We start from the raw sequence: 22,340 nt of genomic DNA on the forward strand, positions 1-22,340 counted from the left end.
TGCAAACCTGTATTTAAAACATAATACCTTATGAACATCCTTCCATGCCAATTAAACACAATCTACAACATCACTCTTTTTCTTTTTTTTTTTTTTTTACATTTGTGGGACATTCCACTGTACAGATGTGCTATAACTGGTTTAGCCATTTCCCTGTGATGGTCATTCCTTTTTCCCTATTAAAAACATTGCCACAATAAATATCCTTTTACATGCTTGTTTTAAAACAACTTGTCTAATTCTTTTCTTAGGAAAGATTTCTGGAGATGAAATTGTGTAGTCAATGAACGTTTTCAGAGATTCTGACACATAGTGCTGAATGATCCTCGGAGAAAGGTTTTAACCAAGTCCACAAGCTGCATGTGAGTAACTGCTTCCCTTTAACTATGCTAACATTGGGTATTCCATTCCCATGACCTTTTCTCATCCAACAGGACACTCTTGTTTTATTGGACATTTCTTTTTATTTTGTACTTCTTATTTGGTGAAATTTCCTGTTCATATCCTTTGCTCTTAATTGTTCTATTAACGTGTTTGCTTTTTTATATGGTTTATAAACATACTTTATATATTAAGGATATTACCCTTTTGTCTATTAGTACTATTTGTATTGTCACAATTTTCCTGATTTGTCATTTACCTTTATTGTATTTGTTTACATTTTAAAATATTTCAGGATATATACTTTAAGTATAGGATAATAAAATGATTACCTGTGCACCCACCACCAAACTCGAATGAATATTAACATTATGCCATATTTGTTTCAAATCTTGCTTTCTTTTTCCTTACCAAAAAAAAAAAAAAATAGCAAATACTTAAATAGCATTTGATGTATGTCAGGCACTGTTCTAGTGTTTTACATATACTAAACCATTTAATCCTTACAATAACCGTAAGTGATATGTAATGTTTATTATCCCCATTTTACAGATAGGGAAACTGAGATACAAAGGAGTTAAACCAGTAATTCAAATGATGGCTTCCACTATGAATTCTTACCCATCATGTGCCATCACAAATAAACCAGGAGCCACCCATAGTACTATATTCATTCCAAGGTAATCACTATCCCAAATTTGATGTTTATCATTTCTACACATTTTTACATTTTTAATGTATATAACAACAACACATAGTATTTCTGTATTCTTTTAACTTTATGTAAATAGGCTATGCTTTATATATTCTCTTTTATTCTTAACATCATGTTTTTTATTCTTTGTTCCTTTTATTCTTAACATCATGTTTGAGATTTATTGACACATGTATAAGTATTCATTCTAATCGTGTACAGTATTTCAATGTATGAGTACACCACAATTTATTTATCCACTTTATAAAATTAATGGACATTTATGTTGATTCCAGTTTCCCCTATGACTAAAAGTACTGTAAAGAACTTTCTTATACATGTTTCCTTGTACAGATGTGTGAGACTTTCTTAAGAAGATATATATATATATATGGAATTGTTGAGTTGTAGGGTACACAGTTTATATCTGTGATTTACCAAATATTGTTCAATTGCTCCCCAAAATCGTTGTACCAAATCCACACTCTTACAAGCTGTGAGTTCCCACTGTTCCACAACCCTGTCAACACACAGAAGCCTATTTTTTATTCTGTTAGGGTAAAAAATAGTATTTCAGTGTTGCTTTAATTTCCATTCCTCTGTTTCTCTTCATTTGTTTATAACCATCTGAATTACCTCTTGTGATTTGCTTGTCATTTCCTTTGTCCATCGTTGTGGTTGTGTTTTTATCATTTTGTCACTATCCCTCTTTTCCTATTGATGTGTAAATCTTCAATATTGCCTGGATTCCATGTATTTCTGGTTAAATACTTATCATAATATCAATTTCCAGTTTGTGGTAGTGAGTTCACTTAGTTTGTAACATCCCTTGTTGTACAGAGATTATAAATTTTAATAATTTATAATTTAGCAATCTTTTCTTTCATGATATAAGCTTTTTGGATTGTTGAAGGCCTTCCCAATCCCAAGATCTTAAAGCTTTTTTGCTTGTTTTTATTCTAAAAATTTTAAAGTTTTGCTTTATCACATTTAGGTGTTAAGTCCAATTCCCCTGCATCTAATTTATGAATATGATGTGAGGTAGGGATCTAAATTTTCTTCCATGCAGATAACCATTCTCCCAGCATCATTTATTAAACAGTCCCATTCTTTTCCTACTGATTGTTTTATTTTATTTTATTTTATTTTTTGAGATAGGGTCTCACTCTATTGCCCAGTCTGGAGTATAGTGGCGTGATCTTGGCTCACTGCAACCTCCACCTCCCAGGTTCAAGCAATTCTCCTGCTTCAGCCTCCTGAGTAGCCGGAACTACAGGTGCATGCCACCACATCCAGCTAATTTTTGTATTTTTAGTAGAGACAGGCTTTCACCATGTCGGCCAGGCTGGTCTCGAATTCCTGACCTCAGGTGATCTGCCCACCTCGGCTGGCCTCCCAAAGTGCTGAGATTACAGGCATGAGCCACTGCGTCCAGCCTTCTCCTACTGATTTATAATGCCACCTCTGTTATTTATCAAGTCACCAAATATGGATTGTTCTATTTCTGTGGTCTCAATTCTGTAGCACAATCTGTTTATCCACCCCTGCACCAATACTATAATATTTTTAGCTTTATAAGATATCTTAACATACTATGGTAAATTCTCTACCTTAGTCCTTAATTTATCTTCATCTACTTTACTTTTCCATATGAGTCTTAGGATTATCTTGTCAAGTTCCATTAAAAAAAAGTATTGAGATTTTGACTGGAATTACATTGAACTTATAGGTTAATTTGGGAAGAATTTGTATCCCTACAATATTCATACTTTCATTCATGAAAATGGTACGTCGCTCTACTTTTATGTCTTCTTTTATGTTTTTCGGCAGTTTCATAATTTTTTCATGTGAAATTTGCATATCTTTTGTTCTATTTATTGCTAAATTTCTCATAGTTTTTATTGTGATCATAAGTGGAAACTTTAAAAATTTATTTTCTCCAGCTGATTGTTAATGGTGACTAGGAACACTATTTGGAATACTGAGGCTGTACCCCCTAATATTGTTGAACTCTCGTATTAGTTCTAACAGCCTCTCTGTAGATTTTCTAAAATGATCTAAATAGACAACAACATAATCTGGAAAATAATGTCAGATATGTTTTTCTTCCTTCTTTCTTCTATGTCTTCTCTTCATCTCTCTACATTACGTTCTGGGCAACTTTATTAGATCTAAATTTACAATCATTTAATTATCTTCCCAACTGTATTAATAAGCTATTTGATGCGTATGTTGAAATTTTAATCTCAATGTCTATATTTTTCATTTCTGGAGATTTTATTTGGTTCTTTTTCAAAGTTGTATTATTTTCTTATGTTTTTAATCCCTTATTTTATGTCTTTAGTTATTATGAAGGTTTTTTTTTTTTTTTTTTTTTTTTTTGAGCAGAGTCTGGTCCTGTCACCCAGGCTGGAGTGCAGTGATACGATCTTGGCTCACTGCAATCTTGGCCCCGCTGGGGATCCAAGTGATCCTGCCACCTCAGCCTCCCAAGTAGCTAGGACCACAGGTGCACACCACCACACCCGGCTATTTTTGTGTATTTTTAGTAGAGACAGGGTCTTGCCATGTTGCCCAGGCTGGTCTCGAATTCGTGAGCTCGAGCAATCTGCCTGCCTCAGCCTCCCAAAGTGCTGGAATTACAGGTGTGAGATACCGCGCCTGGCCAATTATGAACATTTTTATCATTTCTATCAAGCAGTTCTACTATGTGACATTTTTAAGGGGATAACCTGATTGTGTCTGCGTGTGTGTATGTCTGCTGACTCTTCCTCATGGTGGAATATTTCCTTCTGTGTTTTATAATTTGGGAAATCCAGCCTGACCTGGGCTAAAGGTGTGTCCTTCCAGAGAAGTTTTGTTCCCTTTTAGGGGCCCCAAGACATCATTCTAGGATCACTTTCTATGTTAATTTTTTAGATGTAGGTTCCAGGACTACTCAGGTGTAAATTTGAACCCCAAATCTGTATAAGGCCAAATCCATAGTCACAAGCCTTTCAGGGGTTACTTTTTTCCTTTCCAGCCCTGGCTAAGACAGGGATTCTTTATCATTTCCCAGGGCCTGTGTGTAGGTTTTTTCTGGTTCACCATTTTTCTGAATGTATAGTCATATCCTTATGGGGCTACTCAGTTTCAACCCCTACTCACACTGTCCCAAGGTTGAATGTCTTGTCTCTACATGCTCATTAAAATCCAAGCCTCCAGATTATGCAAATCAACACCTCCCCACCCCACCCAGGGCAACCACAGAGCCATTTCACATGTTTACTGCTATGGTTTTTAAGCTTTTTTTTGTTTTTGGCACTTGGGGTTTCTGTTAAAGTAGCCCCTCTTATCTACGGGGAATACATTCCCACAAGGCTCCTAGTGAGTGCCTGAAACCATGGATATTACTGAACCCTATATATACTATGCCTTTTCCTAAATCTACGTACCTCTGATAAAGTTTGATTTATAAATTGGGCACAATAAGAGATTAACAACTTCTCTTTGTCATATATTTGGCTTCTCTTTGGCACATCCGTATTGCCAGCAACATTACTATTCTGCTTTGGGGAATAATGATTAAGTAAAATAAGGGTTACTTGAACACAAACACTGTGATACCACAACAGTCTACCTGATAACAGAGATAGCTAGTAAGTGACTAATGGATAGGTTGCATATAGAGCATGGATACGCTGAACAAAGGGACAATTCATGTCCCGGAGCAGAATAGAGCAGGACAGTGTGAGATTTCATCATAATACTCAAAACGGTGTGCCATTTAAAACTAATGAATTGTTTATTTCTGGAATTTTCTATTTAATATTTTCACGTCATAGGTGACCATGGGTAACTGAAACCATGTTTCCATGGTTTCAAAATTGTGGATAAGAGGAACTACTGTACTTTCTCATGCACTTAGCTATGTAATTCAAAGGATGTTTCCTGTATTTTAAATTGTTTATTAATAGGAGACTTTTCAGATTTTCTTGTCCATAATGTTGCTGGAAACAGAAGTTTCATTTGCCTTTTACTTTTATTTGTGTGATGGGCTAAAAAGTTAGCTAAATCTATCAGTCTTCTCCTTTGTGGAATTTGTCTTCAGAGACATGCTTAGAAAGGCTTTTCCCATGCTGATTATTTACTCATGCTTATTTTTATGGTTTTGTTTCTTAACACTTAATATTTAAACTACCTAGAATATATTAAATGCAATAAAATCAAAACCTTACATATTAGTAATAAAGCTATTCAAACAGAACAAAATATAGCTATAACACAACTACATTGCCTGTTATCAATATTTTAACGACAAGTTTAATACAATGCAGTTCAGCTACAACTTGCTGACCCAGTGAAGCCACCAGTGCTGTTCATCACACCTAACTTGCTGCTCAGTCCAACCCAATGGTCACAACCTGATAAAAACACACTCAACTGAAACCCTGCATAACTACCATCTGAAGACCACCCAACATTTCCAACAGTGCCATGAGACTTCTACCCACTGAGATGTAGCTTTGCCTTCTGTTTGCACATAGAAGGAAAGAAAAGTAAAATTACAGCAAGTTGACTCAAATTGGTGAAAAAATCTGAATAGGCCCCGCAGAGAACTACCTAGAGTCCTGGGTTTGGAAAGTAAGAAGAAAAGAAAATCCTCATACCCCACAGTGTGAGAGACCTACCTGCCTATGGTGGGTCACTTGAACAGCTGGGCCTGAGACAGGCTGGGTCTTCAGTAAGAGCAAGCTTAGATCAAATGGGGCCAGAAGTCCCCCTACCACCCCCACACCAACCTCGATGATGATCTCAGAAGCTCCTTTTTAAGGCCAGTGGGCTCATGGCAACTCTGCCCTGGGATCCTCTAAAGATGGGCTGACTCTGTTTACCTCGACTGATCCAATATGGCCCTGTCCTGGGAGTTGAGAGATGACCAACTCTGCCCCTGCCATGTCATCCCTCCTGTCTCTGGGCCTCAGTTTCCCTATCTGTATAATAAAGAGGCAGGACTTGATTTGGTATCAAGAAAAAAAAAATCAGAATTAGAATCCAGACATTCTGACTTCCAGGAGCAGTCTAACAACAACAACAATAGCACAGCTATCATTTGTTTTGAGTGCTTACTCTTTATCAATCTATGAGCCAAGCATATTATACACATTATCTTATACAGTCCTCATTACCTTCCTATGAGGTTGATATTGTCATACTAATTTCACATTTATTGAATTCAACAAATATTTATTGGGCCAATTACTGAGTAAACTGCTTGAGATCAGCTAGTTAGTAAGAGCTGAGTCAGAATTCAAATCTGGCTCTGCCTGATTTACTTACTACACCCACCCAGCTATCCATCCATCCGTCCATCCATCCATCCATCCATCCATCCATCCTTCCCTCCTTCTATCCAACCATCCATCCACAATTTCCCCCATCCAACAACACTGATGCAAGCTCCGTCCATAAGAGAACTACTTCCTTCTGCACGCATTCTCCTCCACCTACAAATTACAAAATCTCAAGTCTCCACACATTTCAGGTTTACCCCCAGCTCACTTTTGTTTTCTAGATTCTGGGCATCTGCATAAACTTCTTTTCACTCCACCCTCCCACTCCAAATCTACATTTCTCAGCTCCTTAGAAGCCGACCCTGAGATTCCCTCCCTCCTCCAAGATGTCCTCTATGATGATTCCCACCCTCAAAAGATCCTTCTGTGTGCAGGATCCCTTCTTCCTTACCCATGAAGGCTGTGCCAGCTGCCCGAGGTCCCCTCCTGCCAGGATGCCCATTTGAGAGCCAGCTGCAGGCAGCCCTTACCAGGTTTCCGACCTGCAGCATCTCCTCGAATTCACTTGTCATGTTGTAGTGCTCCAGCGCCATGAAGAGTGTGTTGAGTACGATGCACATAGTGATGGTGAGGTCAGTAAACGGGTCCATGACCACCAACTTCACTCCCTGCTTGATGGACATCCACAGCGGGCAGCACTCCCAGATCAGGTAGCGCTGGGTGAGACGGTTCCAGCATGGTGGACACTTGCGGCGAGACTCCTCTAACTCTGAGGGGACAGCCAATGAGTTAGTTTGATTCTGTTGACTGAGTCATATGTAACTGGAATACCTTCCAGGAAAGATTTATGACTTGCTCTGGGAGATGACAGGGCTGCTAGGTGACAGCGGGACAGTGGGAGCAGGGAAGGCCGAGGGAGTGGGTGGCCTGTGTCCTGGCTCCTTAATCTGGAAATATGAGAGAAGAGGGCCATAGGGACAGGAAACAAAGATGGAGGTGGGGAAAATGGGGACAGGAGAGATTATCAGGACAAACGTACAACTGCTTAAGACAACAGTCCCACATAGACCTGGGGACACTCAGGGGAGGACAGGCTGAAAATGATGAGACAGTAATGGGGACATGCAAGTTCGGACACGAGGACACCTGGGACAGAATGGACAGGGACAGATGTGGACATCTGGGATGTGTCAGGACAAATGGGAGAGGGGATGCCAAGGACAGGCTGGAAAAGATGAGAATACATCCGAGATAGGAGGGAACAAGATCAGGATGGGGGGTGCCCCATTCAGACTGGAAGGGATGTGGAGTTGCCTAGGGCAGGAATGGCTGGGAAAGATGTAGGATGCCTGGAATAGTCTGAAGTAGATATGGGAATAGCTAGAACAGGCATGGGTATGCTCAGGACAGGATGGTCCTAGATAGACATGGTTATGGTTGGGAGACGATGGAATGAGACTGACAAGCATCTGGGACAGGCCAGATGTGGGAGTATTTGGGAGAAACACAGGCATGGTGATACCCAGGAGAGAACAAGCTGAAACAGATGAAAAGACATGGAAGGACAGGCAAGGCTACACAGAACAGAGAAGGCTGGGACAGTGTGGGGATGTCCAAAGCAGGCCAAGACAAATGGGGGATGCCTGGGTCAGGCTGGGATAAAGGTGAGGGTGCCTGCAGCGGAAGTGGGGGGTGCTTAAATGACCTGGGGTTGCTGACCTTCCAGTGCGCTGGTGAGGACACTGACTGCGCTGAGGGCCCGCTGCCGTGCTCCTGGCTCCTCGAAGCCATCTACACACGGAGCCTGGGAGGTCAGCATCTGGGGCCCGCCTGGCTCCTCCGATGGCGTGGTCTGAGTGCAATCAGGAGATTTGCGTCAGCCTGGGGAAAAGGGTCCTGCCCCCAGCTCCTGTCCTGCTGGACCTGGGGAGGCCGGTCCAGACTCAGGCTGGGGATGCCACAGGGATAGGATGAAGGTCTTGATGGGACACTGGATGCTGGGCTTCTCTGTTCCCAACTCCCTCCCAGTTAAGAACTCCCTCCACCCCTCCTCCCAATCACTGTCTCCTTCATTCTTCTTTCTTCTTCACTGCCTCTCATCAGCAGTGATTCCTGAGTGTGGTCAGGAAGCTACACATATCACAGGTCCTCCCTGAGCCTGATGCTGCCATACACATTAGTACATGCAAAAATGATCTGGGAGTCTTAACTGACCACAAGTTTCCTAGCGTCAAGAGCATAAAGAAGCTGAAAAAAAAATCTAACATGCTCTAAGATAATGCTAATAGAAGGATAAAGTACAACGCTTACATATGGCTGGTGGGGGGCTGTGTCTTTTGTGGAGGCAGTTAGGCTGGATTTACCAAGAAAATTTTAAATTGGCCCTCAAGTCCTCGTCTAGTAATCTAACTTCATAAATAATTACACATGTGCATCAAAAATACACATAAATGATGTTCATTGCAGCAGTGTTCCTAATACCATAAGAACAAAACACCAATCAATAGCAACCATATTCAAATCAATTATAGACACAGTCCAACTCTGGGCTCTGATAGACAACAAAGAGAACGAGGCAGTTCTTTGGATGCTCCCATGCGGACATCTCCAAGACAAACAGTTTGATGAAAAAACAAGAAAAAGATCTGGAAAATGCATACCAAATAATTAAAGTGGACATATCTGGGGAATGGGATTGTGGGGGAGGGGAAAAAGAGGGAGAAGTTCCCTTTTCACTTCATGTACTTCTGCACTGTGGGGTTTGTTTTCACCATGCATGCACCATTTTTATCAGTAAAAAACCCAGGCCTGGAAACAGCCCTGGTGAAGGGAGGTGGCAGGCAGGCATTCTCTAGGCTTACCTGGAGCCTCCCACAGAACCAAGGAGGGCCAATAAAGCCTTCACTTCAGCAGGGCCCTGCATGACCACGCCCAGGTGCTGAGCTGTTCAGCATGCAATAGCAAGACTCTAATCTTCATAGGGCAGAGGGAAGATGGGCCTAGATTAGCCAGGGTAGAAGAAGCAGGGCATAGGGTGGGTACCAAATAGATCTGGGCTCAAGTTAAGGACATCCCGGCCATTGGTAGGACTGCTCTGAAATGTTGCCTAGGGAGGTAGTGAGCTCCCAGTCATGGAAGTATTCAAGTGGAGGCACCTGAGAGGGCTGAGGTGGCTGGTGCAACGGTACTACCCTAGGTCCAACGCAACCATGAATTTGGCCAGCTTAACTCACAAGCAAGTTTTAAATTCTCCCAACTTCTCCCCTCCTTCTTTGCCATCTATGATAGTTTGGTTATCACTTGGCACATATGCACTCTCTTTCCCCTCCCACCGAGGGTGAATTAAACTTCCCTGCCCTGGGCATGAATGACTTGCTTTGGACAACAGAATGTTAGTGGACATGCTGTGAACAGAAACCTCAACTGGGCTAGTGCTGTTTATCTTGCTCTTGTGCTCCAGGAATTCTCCATGAAAAGAGCTTCCCCAGATAGCTGTCACCCTTTCAGCCTGAGCCTCAGAACAAAGATGCAGAGCAGCCCTGAGCCTAACCCACAGCATGGAGCCCAGCCCAGCCAGCATGCAGTCTGCAGCAGGGCTTCCCAGCTAAGCCTAACCTACATGGGCCATGTTGTAGTTAACTTGCAGATAAGTGAGCATGAGAATAAAGGCTTGTTGCTAGAGATTGACTTCTGGGGTAGTTTGTTACACAGCATTATTATTATAATAGCTGACTAATACACCATCCTAGTCCAGGCAGTCATCTTCTCTTTCCCAAAACCACTGCAACAGCCTCCTAACTGGCTTCTTTTCTTCTTCTCATCCCTGTATTCTCTGCATAGTAGAAAGCGATTCCTTTAAAAAGTAAATCAGATAATGTCACTCCTCTGTTCAACAACTTCTCCCACCCTACTCCTCCCCATCTTACTCACACAGTATATCCAAACTTATCTATGGTCTAGAAGGCCCTGCACAGTCCAAATCCTAACTCATGAAATTCATTTTAACGTTTCACCACACCTGGCCCTGTTAGTCCCTCTCATCCTTTGGATGTGTCCTCCTCAGGGGCTTTGCACTTGCTATTCCCTCTGCCTGAACGCCATTCCTCTGCATCTTTAGGGCTGGCTCCCTAAAATCATTTGCCTGTCAATTTTAATGTTACCTTCTTGGGAAGGCCTTTCCTGAGTATTCTAATAGCCCTCATCCTCATCCCTCCCCTTAGCAGCTTTCTATCACATGACTTATTGCTACCTGAAAATATTGATCAGTTTACTGTCTTCCTAACTATGGTATAAACTCCAAGAGACAGTGATCTTGCCTTCTTTGTTCACTGCTATAACCCTGGAGTCTCAACACTGCCTGGCACGCCACATGGGAGGCTGGCACTAGATAGATATTGGTTGGATGGATCAATTCTTCGGAATCAATCGGAAGGCTTGGGTTAGAGTTCCAGCTCTGTTCCTAACTTGCTAGGTGGCCACAGGAAATGAGGATGGAGATTTAACATGTAGGGGGAGAAAAGGAATGGATATTCAGTGTGCTTCTCCCACCTCCATCTGGACTTTTGGAACCAGGCAGTCTCATACAAGCAGGGGGCAAAGTAAGTCTTCAGCCCCTACCTCCCAATCTGGATAAACTGAACGTGAGCTGTCTGCTGGGCTGGCCCTTCCTTCCCATCCTTGTTGATTAGGCACCCACAGTGTGCCCAACCCTGTGCTTTGTTTTCAGACTAGAACTGGGCAGAAACGTCTCACTGGGGACCCAGTGGAAGCACAGAAGGCATTCCCAGGGGCCTGCAGCCTGCTAATCTCTTTGACTCTTCAGATGTCTCCATCTTGGTTCGCTAATTCCTTTAACTTTGCAAATGACCCTGTCTTGGCCTGCTAATCCCTTTAAGGTTACAAATGGGCCCCACAGAAGTGAGAATGGGTGAAGTCAGAATTCCTGGTAATGAAGTGCTTCAACTTGGATTCCTCCCGACATGTGCAGTACAATGAGATGATTTTCTCCTTAATGAGATTAGGAAATTCTATTAGCGCTCCCAGCTGCTGACCCGATTCCATGAGGCTGAGGCTCCAGGGCTGAACCTGCCTGGTTTAGTGTTCCTGGAAACTAGACATCCCACCCTTCAGATGGGCCAGGGCCTCCCCATCTCTACCTAAAGCTGTGGTCTGCCCCCAGGGGTGCCCAGTTTCCTCCCTTCACCCTGTGCTCCAGAGGAGTGTGGGGCCCTGGGCATTCTGCAGTGTACCCCAGGATCCTCACTCCTTCCTGCTTACTAATACCAATAACAGATAATACTAATGGCTCTAACACCAGGCAAGTATGGGTCTCAACACTGGACCTAGTTGCACTCTTTCAGTCCTCACCACAACTTGCTGGCGTATAATTTTCACTTTACAGATGAGGAAATTGAGGCACAAAGAGATTAATTAACCTGTACCAAGTCCCACAGATTGAGCGAGAGTCTGAGTGGCACAAAATAAGCCACGTGGCTGGGAGCCCTGCATCTTCAGGCCATCCTCCACCTTCCTGGTCAAGCCTCCCATCTGTTCTACCTTCCTTTCCGAGTGTGCCCTGCAGGCCTTGGGGGTTGAGCCAGATGTTCAGCTTTTTCCTGGGTGGGCTGCTCTGGTCACTGTGTTGGGGGCCTGGGGTCAGCAAGGACACCTGATGGCTGATTGGGCAGCCATCAGTCTGTCATAGAACTGACTAAGTGACCAAAGCTCTGATTGGCCTTTCACAATCTGGCCAGTCCCTTCCTATCACCTTTGTAACAGTCACTGCAACTTCTCTCCCCGTCGCTCCCTCTGTTCCAGCCACACTGACCTCGTGGCATCTCCTCCAACAGGCTAGGCAGAGTTCTGCCTCAGGGCCTTCACATTTGCTGTTCCTTGTGCCTGGAACAGACTTCCCCAGATGATGGTAATGAAGGCTTTACTAGTTGTGACACAGTTAACTATCATCCCTCTTTATCACCATTACACACAATATAGACATTTTTTCTTTTTTCTTTTTTTTTTTTTTTTTTGAGATGGAGTCTCACTCTGTTGCCCAGGCTGAAATTCAATGGCGTGATCTCAGCTCACTGCAACCTCTGCCTCCTGAGTTCAAGTGATTCTCCTGTCTCAGCCTCCCAAGTAGCTGGGATTACAGGCACGCGCCTCCATGCCCGGCTAATTTTTGTATTTTTAGTAGAGATGGGGTTTCACCATGTTGGCCAGGCTGGACTTGAACTCCTGACCTCAGGTGATCTCCCCACCTCGGCCTCCCAAAGTGCTGGGATTACAGGCGTGAGCCATCACACCTGGCTTTCTTTTGAGTTTTGTCTGTCTGTCCCCATTAGCATGGATGCTCTATGAGGGCCCAGTTTTTTTTTTGTAAGTTTATGCACCTAGAGCCCAGCACACAGTAGGTGCTCAACAAATATTTGACGTGTATTTTTGGACTTGGCACTGGTGATCAGTTTGGGAGACCAGACCTACTGTGGTGCCTGCATCTCGGGGCTGGCTCACCGTGTCTGGCGGGTGCTCTAGCATCACAGGGCGGAGGAGGTGGCTTCCTGGGGATGTGGCCTCTGGGTCGCCTGCCCCCAGTAATGAGACCACCCCATTGCAGTCCACAGTGCTGCTCTTTTTGCCATGGAGGGCGTGGCCAGGAGCTGAGGTTCCGGAACTGGGCTGTCCCTGGGCACTGGTCCGGCGCAGGGGCCAGGGCACCAGCAGTGATGTGCGGTGGCTCTCGCTCTCCCCCGCTGTGCTGTTTTCATCATCTGCAAAATCTGCTTCAGAACCCAGGTCTCGCCGGCGAAAGGTGAAAATGCTCCCGCGGCTGGAACGTGGCTTCATAGAAGTCCTGCTGAGGCCATGGGTGAGGCTGAGATGATTCTAAGGGCACGAGGAGAGGGGACACGACCATGACATGTGCTCTTCATGTGCTCCCAGCCTGTCTTTTGTGCCACTGGCCTCAGCTAAACTTCTCAGAGCATTGAGGGCTTTTTTGGCCACACAGGAACTGGGTGGGTTGGGCTGGGGGTATTTGGAAGAGGGGATGTGGGGTTAGAGATAATCCTGTATCTTCTGGGATGTCTACTCCCCTCAAATCTATGTCTCTGGAGCTGGGAGCCTGAAACTTAACTGGGCTTGGAGTTAGAGCTCAGGCTGGGCAAGGGAGAAGGAGGCAGGAAGGCTCCTGGTGTTGCAGACAGGCCCAGCCTGAGGAGGACCTGGGGCACTCAGAATGGCCCCTCACTCTTATGGGCATGTCCTTGAACTCCTACCAACCCATACCATGGGGTCTCGTCCCCCAGCCCCGGCTCTAGTACCGGGATACTGGCCTCAGGTTGGGGATATCACAACACCCAAAACTACCCTGTCCCTCTGCCCAGAGCTCCCCTACTCTAAGGAAGGCCATGGGAAACAGGAAGGGCAGAGATGAGCAACCATGGGGGCTGTGATTGTACAGGGGCCTAGCATGATGGGATTTTCATGCCAGACCCACCCTGGAAAAGCTGGAACCACAGCTGGGATTACCATTGCTCTGGGACCATCTTCTGAGTCAGACTTGGGGAGCCTGTCCTCCCCACACTCCTCAGTTCCTGAAGACATCCGTTTTCTCCTCTTGCTTCTTCTCTCATGGCTGTTTACTGGGGCCAAAGGGGACATCTCCAAGGAGCTACGGGACACGGTATCCACACCCCTGATGGTGAGGGCCTGGAAAAGAGTGGAGGAACAGATGTTTCCATCATTGAGACTTTGTGCAGCCTCAGGCTCAGGCAGGCCAGGCAACTTTCAGTGACTTGGTTTTCCCTATCAGTAAGTGGACTTGCACACCTACCCCAAAATGAGGACATCATGGAGATAAACTCAGACAGACCCAGAATGTTTTGGGAAAGATCAAGATCCAGGAAGGAAGATAGGAGTGGCTAAAGTGGGCAGCCTTGGAAGACGGGAGTGTGTGGAACAGGTGGGAGGTGGGTGTAGATGAGCAGAGAAGTGGCAGAACCAGAAGGCAGAGGCTCTTCTAGAAGGTTTAGCTGGCCAAAAGTGTACTGGAAGATGTGGCATGGGGTAGTGAGAAGAACAAGTGGATGCTTCTAATAGCTCTGGCTTCTAATAGCTCACTCTATAGCCAGCCTCCAGGCTCCACCATGTGGGGGACTAGGGATGGCTAGGGCAGCATTGTCAGTGCTTATTTTCTGAGACAGCTCTGTTCTCTGACATTGGACCTTCTTCACTACCCCACCAGAAGGCATCCCTTGACCAGAATAAACTATGTGCATGTATACATGCATCTCTTATCCAGCATGCACTATGCTCACAGGGACCATCTTTACCCAGGAGCTACCACCCAGCAGGCACCATTTTTACCCAGCTGGCGCCACCTTCACCTGGAAGACATGACGACCATAGGGAACAAGTTTACTCAGCACAAGCCACACTCATAGGACCCACCTTACCCAGCAGATGTCACTTTTACCTAGTAGGCTCCTCACTAACAGGCACGTCTTAACCCAGCAGGTTCCAAATTTTTACTCAGCGATACCACATTCACAGAAAATATCTTTACCCAGCAGGCACTGCACCATGCCCACAGGCACCGGCTTTACCCAGCATGCACCATGCCCACAGGCACCAGCTTTACCCAGCATGTACCACGCCCACAGGCACCAGCTTTAACTGGCATATACTCCACCTATAGGCACCTACAGTCGGGTGAGGGCTTAGAGGCTCCTTGGTGGCACTGCTCACCCACCTCGTGTTCTTTCTTGAGCATTTCCATGGCCTCCTGGAAGCGCTTTTCCTTCTCCTCGGTCTCAGCGATGGTGGCTTGGTTTTGCTCCTCATAGGCCATTGCGACCACGGCCAGGATCAGGTTCACCAGGTAGAAGGACCCCAGGAAGATGACAAGCATGAAGAAGATCATGTAGATCTTCCCTGCGGACCTGAGGGTCTGGGGGAGCAAGGGGGCAGAGGTCACCCTCACTGGGGCCCCTTCTGGGTTATGGCATTTCCAAGTCACCTAGTCTAGTTGTGCCAGGGGTTCAAATAGCCATAGCCTAGGGAGGAGGGTAGAGATGTCCCACCTATAGAGAGGGACATGTACTGACCTGCAGAGGAGAATGACCTGCACACAGCGGGACTGTGTCCCACCCGAGGAGGGAGGCAGAATGTTCCACCCAACTCAGGGCATGCTGTGCCCACAGAGGGAGAATATTCCATCCTACAGGGAGAAAGAGTGTCCCACTCACAGAGCAGAGAGCATCCTATACAAAGGGACTGGTACTTCATCACCAGCAAAAAGAAAGTTTCTTTGCTGCTGATCCCTTCTCCCTCAGAATCAAGGGTCCTTGTCCCCTGTCCCCTCCAAAGCTCTCACCAGTGGGGAGGCTGCTGGGGCCACTTCTGGCTAGTCACTTGTGTAGCCTGGACCCTGAGCCCACACTTGCTGTCCCTTGTGGGCACACACACACCTGCTGATAGAGGCGCTCCCAGCAGTCCTGCGTCATCAGGCGGAAGAGTGCAAGAAAGGCCCAGGCAAAGGAATCGAAGCTGGTGTAGCCGTGGTCAGGGTTCTCACCTGCCTTTAGGCACCGGTAGCCCTCCGGACATGTCCTGCAGCCACACACAGAGACTTTGTTCCATGCCGTCAGGGGTCTGCTGCCCTTGAGACCCTTGCTGGGCCGGACTTGTCTCCCTGGGCAACCCAGTTTATGCCCCACAGCTCAGTGAAGCTGAGCTTCACAAACCTAGTGCCACGCTGCTGGATCCTGCCTCCGTGACTTTGTTCGTGCTGTGCCTCCCGCTGGGACACTATCTTCCTCTTTACTCTTCTTATATGTACTCTGCTAGGCCTAAATCAAGCTCCCTTCTGCCCATACGTCACACCATCCCCAGCTACTATCAAGTTGCCTCTCCTCACAGAGAGGAAGCACACAAGCCTGGCTCATGTCTCTTCCTCTGCCCATCTACCCCATGAGGAGTTGAGTACAGCATGGGCATGGGGGAGAGCAGGGTTGGGGAGAGCAGTGAGCCTCGGCTGAGCTGAACAGGATGAGCCCAGGGCAAAGGCAGGGCCATGGGGTTGAGAAATGATTCTGGAGGGGATGGGCTGGGGCTTGGCCATGTCAGGAGCTCATTTGCACAACTGTGCACACAGCCACTGGTTCAGTGAGGCAGATTCACAGTTCACAGAGCTGGAGGTGATAGCCTCTCTCCAAAGAGGAAATGCTGGTCTGGAGTCATGTGTGCATGTATGTGTGTATGACACACACACACACACACACACACACACACACACTCACACACACACACGAGGGACTTAGCAAGTGGATGGATGCATCCAAGGGACCTCTGTGTCTTGCTAATGCCCCAAGACCCTCCAGACAATCTCTTTGGTGACAGGAAGGAGGCAACAAACTTGGTACTTCTCCTTTGAGGTGGCCCTCTGTGACCCCCTTCTCCAACACTCCATGGCACTGTCACAGTGATCCAGGCCCTGGTGTGCACAGGGCCCTGGAAGCTGCACATGGCTACTGGGCATCTCAAGGAAAGTCCAGGCTGCTGGAGAAACCACATTCGCTCCAAGGGACAGATCAGCAGCAAGGGAGGGAAGACTGGAGCTGGAGGGAGCAGTTCTGGGGAGCTTCTGGAAGGGAATGGAGCTGGGGGTGGGCTGGTTGGGGGGCTGTAGAAGGCATCCCAGGCTATCCCTCAGTCCCAGCCCACCTTCAGGGCTCCGTTAGCTCTCCCTGAAGCTCTGTCCCTGACCTTTCTCCAGCAGCTGTCTCCTCTGTGCTGGGGGCAAGGTGGGGAAGCTGGGGAAGGGTCCTGGCAGGTAAGGGAGACAAAAGAAGGCCTCGCTGTCCCTGGGGTCAGGGCATAAATAGAAAATACAGTCAGTTGAGAAAACACCAGGAGACTCCCCTGGCAGGACAAGGAGACCCGGGGTGGTAGGTGCCACATACCCAGCGTCAGAGCTGTTCCCACACAGTAACACATCGGAGGTGCCGTTCTTGAGCAGGTAATTTTCTGTAAGAGAAACATCATGCTGGTGAGGGGCACTCTGGCCCAAAAGCTTCCGCCTTGCATCCAGGGCTCTGGGGAGGTGGAGACCTCACTAGCGGTCTTCCTTCTTCTCTGCCCCTTCCCTGCCCCTGCCCTCTGCCTGGCCAGGCTTCAGGCAACTCTGGCTGTGCCTCTGGCCTTCCTCCTGTTCCTCTGCAGACATCCTGCTGCCAGTGCCCCCATGCTCTCAGAAGACACGGGAAGCCCTGGGGAGGGCCTCAGCTGTCCCCACAGGAAGCTTCTGCACCCTACCCGAAACCACTCAGGGGGCCCACCAAGGCCAGGAGGCAAGGGTCTGGGCAGTTACGGCTTGGCTGCCGAGTCACTGTGGGGCCTTGGCCGGCTACTGCCCAGCTCTGTACTCACTTCCACCACATAAAATGCTGGAAGTGATGCCTGCAATAGTCACCATGCTAACGCTGTGGTCTGTCCGGATGGGGCTACACCAGACAGGACCGCCCGTCTTGTCCTCTCCTTTCTGTGGCAGTCATCAGTCCCCAACACTCACCATTACCTGGCTTTGTCTTAGGCGACAGTTGTCAAAGCATGGTCCTCGAACCAGCATCATCAGCATCAAGTGGAAACTGCTTAGAAATGCAACTTCCTGACTGCCACCCAGACCTACTGACTCGGAAACTCTAGGGGTGGGGCCCAGAAGTCTGTTTTCCAGAGCCTTCTAGGTGACTTGGGTGTACATGGAAGTTTTAGAACCACTGTTACGAGGCCACTGCTGAACTACTCATTGAGTGTCTATGTTTCGTTTTCCAAAGTGGACTGCTGGTGTATGTAAGAGGCCCTAACTTCAGAATGGCCCTCAGGGTCATTCTGGCCCAGGGTCCTGTGGCCTGGAATCTGGCCTTGCAGCAGCATGTACCTCCGAAACAGACCAATGGCTCTAGTCAAGAGTGGTGCTGGCCATCAGCCTGGAGAATGGAAGTGTGAGCCACGGGGCAGTGAAACAACAGAGGGGCTCACACAACTTGGCACAATCATTGGGCTTGTTCCAACCCTCTTGCAGGGTTCTGGGGTACACGTATACGGAACGAGCATCCTGGCAAGGAACACTGACGTCAACTGGGAAATCTCCATGCCAGCTAGGTGGGGCTTCACTCTGAAGCCTCATCAACTACGCTGGCTCCATGTCCACCCCTTTCCTAAGCTGACACTCTGTGGGCAGGCTGGTCACCTTGCCATTGCAACACTCTAGGGTCAGTCCCATCTCCAAATGCCACAGCCAACTGGCCCTCTATCTAACTCCATACTTTCCACTCCTCAAGCATTGCCTCCCCGTCTAGCCTGGGAAGTCACAAGGCAGGCCCTAAGTCTGCTACCCGTCTGTCCTCTGTCTGGGTCTCTGGGGGATCAGGCAGGGCTTGAACAGCCCTGGAGGCCTGCCCTCTGGTGACGCCTGTGTGGGAGGTGACCCCGGTCTGCTGGTCTCACAAAGTCTTCCCCAGCTGCAGAGCAAGTTCGCACCTGGATCACTGAGGTAAAGGTCCAGGGATTCCCAGACCAAGCCGTCGGCCTCCACAGAGCCGTTGGTGCCGTTGAGCGCTGTGAAGTTGCGCACGCACTTGTGCCTTAGGTTGCCCATGAAGAGCTGCAGGCCGATGAGGGCAAAGACGCTGAGGCAGAAGACTGTGAGGACCATCACATCAGCCAGCTTCTTCACAGACTGGATCAGGGCCCCGACGATGGTCTTCAGCCCTGGGGAAGGCAAGAACAAGCACGGGGTCACCCAGGGGCACCGAGCTCTGTGCTCCACTGGTGGGGGGCTGGGCCTGAGTTGAGCTGGGGTGGGGCCAGAGTAGGCAACCAGAGGTGGGGACAGAATAAGGGAGGCTTCTCCTGGGCTTTGAGACCCAAGCCCCACTTTCCTCACAGCTGAGATTCTGTCCTGATTTCCCTGGGCAGGAGTCTAGGCTGGCTTTGTAGTTTCAGAGGGAGCCTGCTCCTCTTTGCTCTTCACCAGCCAAATATATGGCATGGGTGTGGAAAGTGCTGCTTTCTTGAGACAACACATACTCAGAGCATGACCCCCTTTGGCTAGTCTGAAGGTGTGCTAAGCCTACCCCTTTTAATGTAGTCCATGGAAAAGGAGATGGAGGCAATTGAGGGGCCTCAGCCTTGATCTTGAGATGGGGAGAAATAGAGCCATTCCTGCTGGGGGTCCTCCTGCCCCACTGCTGGGGCTGGCTCTATTTGATGTACAGGGAGTGTGGATTGTTTGGAGGAAACTAGGGGCCCAGGGTCTGGTCGGGTAGGGGCTGAGGGCTGTGGTCAGGTGTGTGCTGGGGGCTGTGGGTGACGGTCTGGCGGGGTCACGGTGGGTGATGTCTAAGGGGCCTGCGCTGGCTCAGGCCCACCTTTAGGGAAGGTTCAGGAACAGGACTGACCTGCATTGCATCTTCTCACTTGCCCTGTCCCTCTAGAACCTCCCCACACCCCCATCCATCCCATTCCCCATAGCTGAGAGGCTGTGTTCTGTTAGTTGCACAGCCTAGCTCCCTGCAGAAGCCAGCACCACATAGCAGAATGACAGAAAAGCATGTGTAGACACCAGTCTGGCCCTTAGCGACTGTCCTAGGACAAGTGCAAGCAGAGCATGGGGAATGAGGAGGCTCCTCTGCCAGCGGCAGGGCCCTGCCCCTCATGTCCCTGTCCCAAGCGGCCAGATCTCAGATTAAGCTCCATCCATCCACTGTCCAGCCGGTTAATGTGTTAGGAGCACCTGTGGCTTCTGTGCCTGCTGCTGCTGGGCCTGTGACCCACAGGCAGGGAGGCCATGATGAGCAAACACAAGATGGGGAGAGGATGACCTCCCCATGGTGCCACTGACATTGCTGCCCACCCAGGGCTCAGAGGCACTCAGCCTTCCTTGTGGAAATCGTTCCTGGCAGATGTTGGCAACTGCCTGGGCAGTGGGTGGACCTCACAGGTCTGGGTCCAGAGTAGTGGCAGTGGTAAGATTCACAAGCTCTTCATGGTCCAGAGCTCCTCATCTGTAACAGAGCTTCCTGTACCCTTTGGTGGGTTTACTGGGCTGGAGACCTGCATGTCTCGAAGGGAACAAAGTGAAGACTGATGGACAGCAGCTCGAATACCCAAACTGGTCTCTGCCTCAATTGTTAGGCTAAAGTCTCTTTGGCCTGAAGTATCCCATTCAAGGCCAGCAAAGCACCCCCTGACCTGGTCTGTGGAGATAGTGGCCAAGGGTAACTCACCCCTTTGAACATTTCTCATACTGATGATAGATTTCACTTCTGGCAAGAATGGTTGCAACGAAACTGCAGGATTCTTTCTAAAAAGACCCAGGAAGGGATTGGCCCCAGGAGATCAACTGGGAAATCCTCCTGCCACTGAATTAACAGGCTGGGTGGAAGAGCCCTTGGAAATCACCAATTCTGATTTCACTCTCATTTTATGGAAAAGCGACTGAGTCTAGAGAGGACTAGGGCTATTTCAGACTCAGCTCAGAGGACACCTCCTCCCGAGGGCCTTCCATAATGCCGACCATGGCATTTTTCTATTGGCCGCTTTCAGAGCCTGCTGGCTCACTAGGTTGCTGGCAGCTGCGAAGAGGTCCCATGGAGCTAGGCCGAGATTGGTGGGCTTCCTCCTTTTCCCCAGGACCGAGAAATATTTCCCTTTGTAAATCTTTCTTATAAAACACACCAGGAATATGCCTTAAGTCCTGTGGTTAGTGTGTTTGTCTACTTCGGTGGGGTGTGTGCCTGTGAGGCTCTCCCCAGGGCCCTAGAGGACAGACCATGTGGTTTCTGAGTCTACGTGTGCCAAGGCCCATGATGTCTGTCTCAATGCAGGTGGCTCCATGGGACTGAGCGGGAGCAGACTGCCTCCTTGCTACTGGCCCTTGGCAGGGGTCTGGGCCACTTGTGGGAGCTCTGGGGGAGATGCGGCCCTTATGAACATACTATAGTGGGTTTAGAGGCCAGAAAGCTCAATGTGAACATAGCATAACTGGGGGCTGCTCTGGCAAGATAACTAGCCCTACCAGGGGGAGTCCAGATTCCTTATTGGAGCTTAGAGCAGGGCTTCTGACTCCTTGGGGGCGACAATAGCTCAATGCAGGCCTGGGAGCCACCAGGTTCCACATCAGGAGTGGATGTAGCCATCTGGTTCAACCGATCCTCCCGTCAGCTCTCACACCTCCCTAGAATGATGGCATGCAACCTATCTCCAGCTGCCTTATTTATTTATTTATTTATTTATTTATTTATTTATTTATTTATTTATTTTGAGACAGAGTCTCACTCGGTTGCCCACGCTGGAGTGCAGCGTGATCTCGGCTCACTGCAACCTCCACCTCCCGGGCTAAAGCGATTCTCCTGCCTCAGTCTCCCAAGTAGCTGGGATTACATGCGTGCACCACCACGCCCAACTAATTTTTATATTTTTAGTAGAGATGGGGTTTCACCATGTTGGCCAGGCTAGTCTTGAACTCCTTACCTCAAGTGATCCACCCGTCTCGGCCTCCCAAAGTGCTGGGATTACAGATGTGAGCCACTGTGCCCTGCTGGGCTGTCTTTTTAAAAGAGGTGCCTTACCCAGTTCTAAGTGTGGCTGCTTTCGGAAAAGACTTCTGGAAGGAACCTCTGGGCACTGCCCCTCCACAGCAAGTTCCTCCAAACAGGAGGAGCTTTGAGTCTGGGGAGAGGGAATACAAACTTAGGATAGGAATGTCTCCTGGGTGGAACTCAGCTTCAGCACCGGCCCATCACACAACCAGGCTCAGAAATCACAAGTCTTTTCAGAGTTTTCCTGGATGGATGGATGGAATGGTTTCTAGAGACGTTATCTGGGCCTAGATTTCCCAGATGCAATTGCCAACATCTGTCAAGGAGAATTTCTTCCTGAGGCTACCATGCATGGTTTGCTAAACCTCTACCGCACCATGCAGCGAGGGC

The 22,340-nt window shown here is 48.0% G+C and overlaps 1 protein-coding gene across 5 annotated transcripts in view; it reads right to left on the reverse strand.

The window, feature by feature from the left end:
- Window positions 1–22,340, reverse strand: part of SCN5A (sodium voltage-gated channel alpha subunit 5) — a 103,305-nt gene that overhangs the window by 44,362 nt on the left and 36,603 nt on the right. For all 5 annotated transcript variants that reach the window (XM_016940745.3, XM_016940743.3, XM_063806702.1 and 2 more), the window contains exons 7-14: window positions 18,889–19,119; window positions 17,313–17,376; window positions 15,819–15,960; window positions 15,101–15,298; window positions 13,879–14,058; window positions 12,862–13,233; window positions 8,068–8,200; window positions 6,879–7,117 (exon numbers count right to left, since the gene is read on the reverse strand). In XM_016940745.3, coding sequence (XP_016796234.3) covers window positions 6,879–7,117; window positions 8,068–8,200; window positions 12,862–13,233; window positions 13,879–14,058; window positions 15,101–15,298; window positions 15,819–15,960; window positions 17,313–17,376; window positions 18,889–19,119 — 1,559 coding nt within the window. The remainder of the gene's footprint in view (window positions 1–6,878; window positions 7,118–8,067; window positions 8,201–12,861; window positions 13,234–13,878; window positions 14,059–15,100; window positions 15,299–15,818; window positions 15,961–17,312; window positions 17,377–18,888; window positions 19,120–22,340) is intronic.

This window comes from Pan troglodytes, chromosome 2 (genome assembly GCF_028858775.2).
Source record: "Pan troglodytes isolate AG18354 chromosome 2, NHGRI_mPanTro3-v2.0_pri, whole genome shotgun sequence".
Taxonomy (NCBI): Eukaryota; Metazoa; Chordata; class Mammalia; order Primates; family Hominidae; genus Pan; species Pan troglodytes.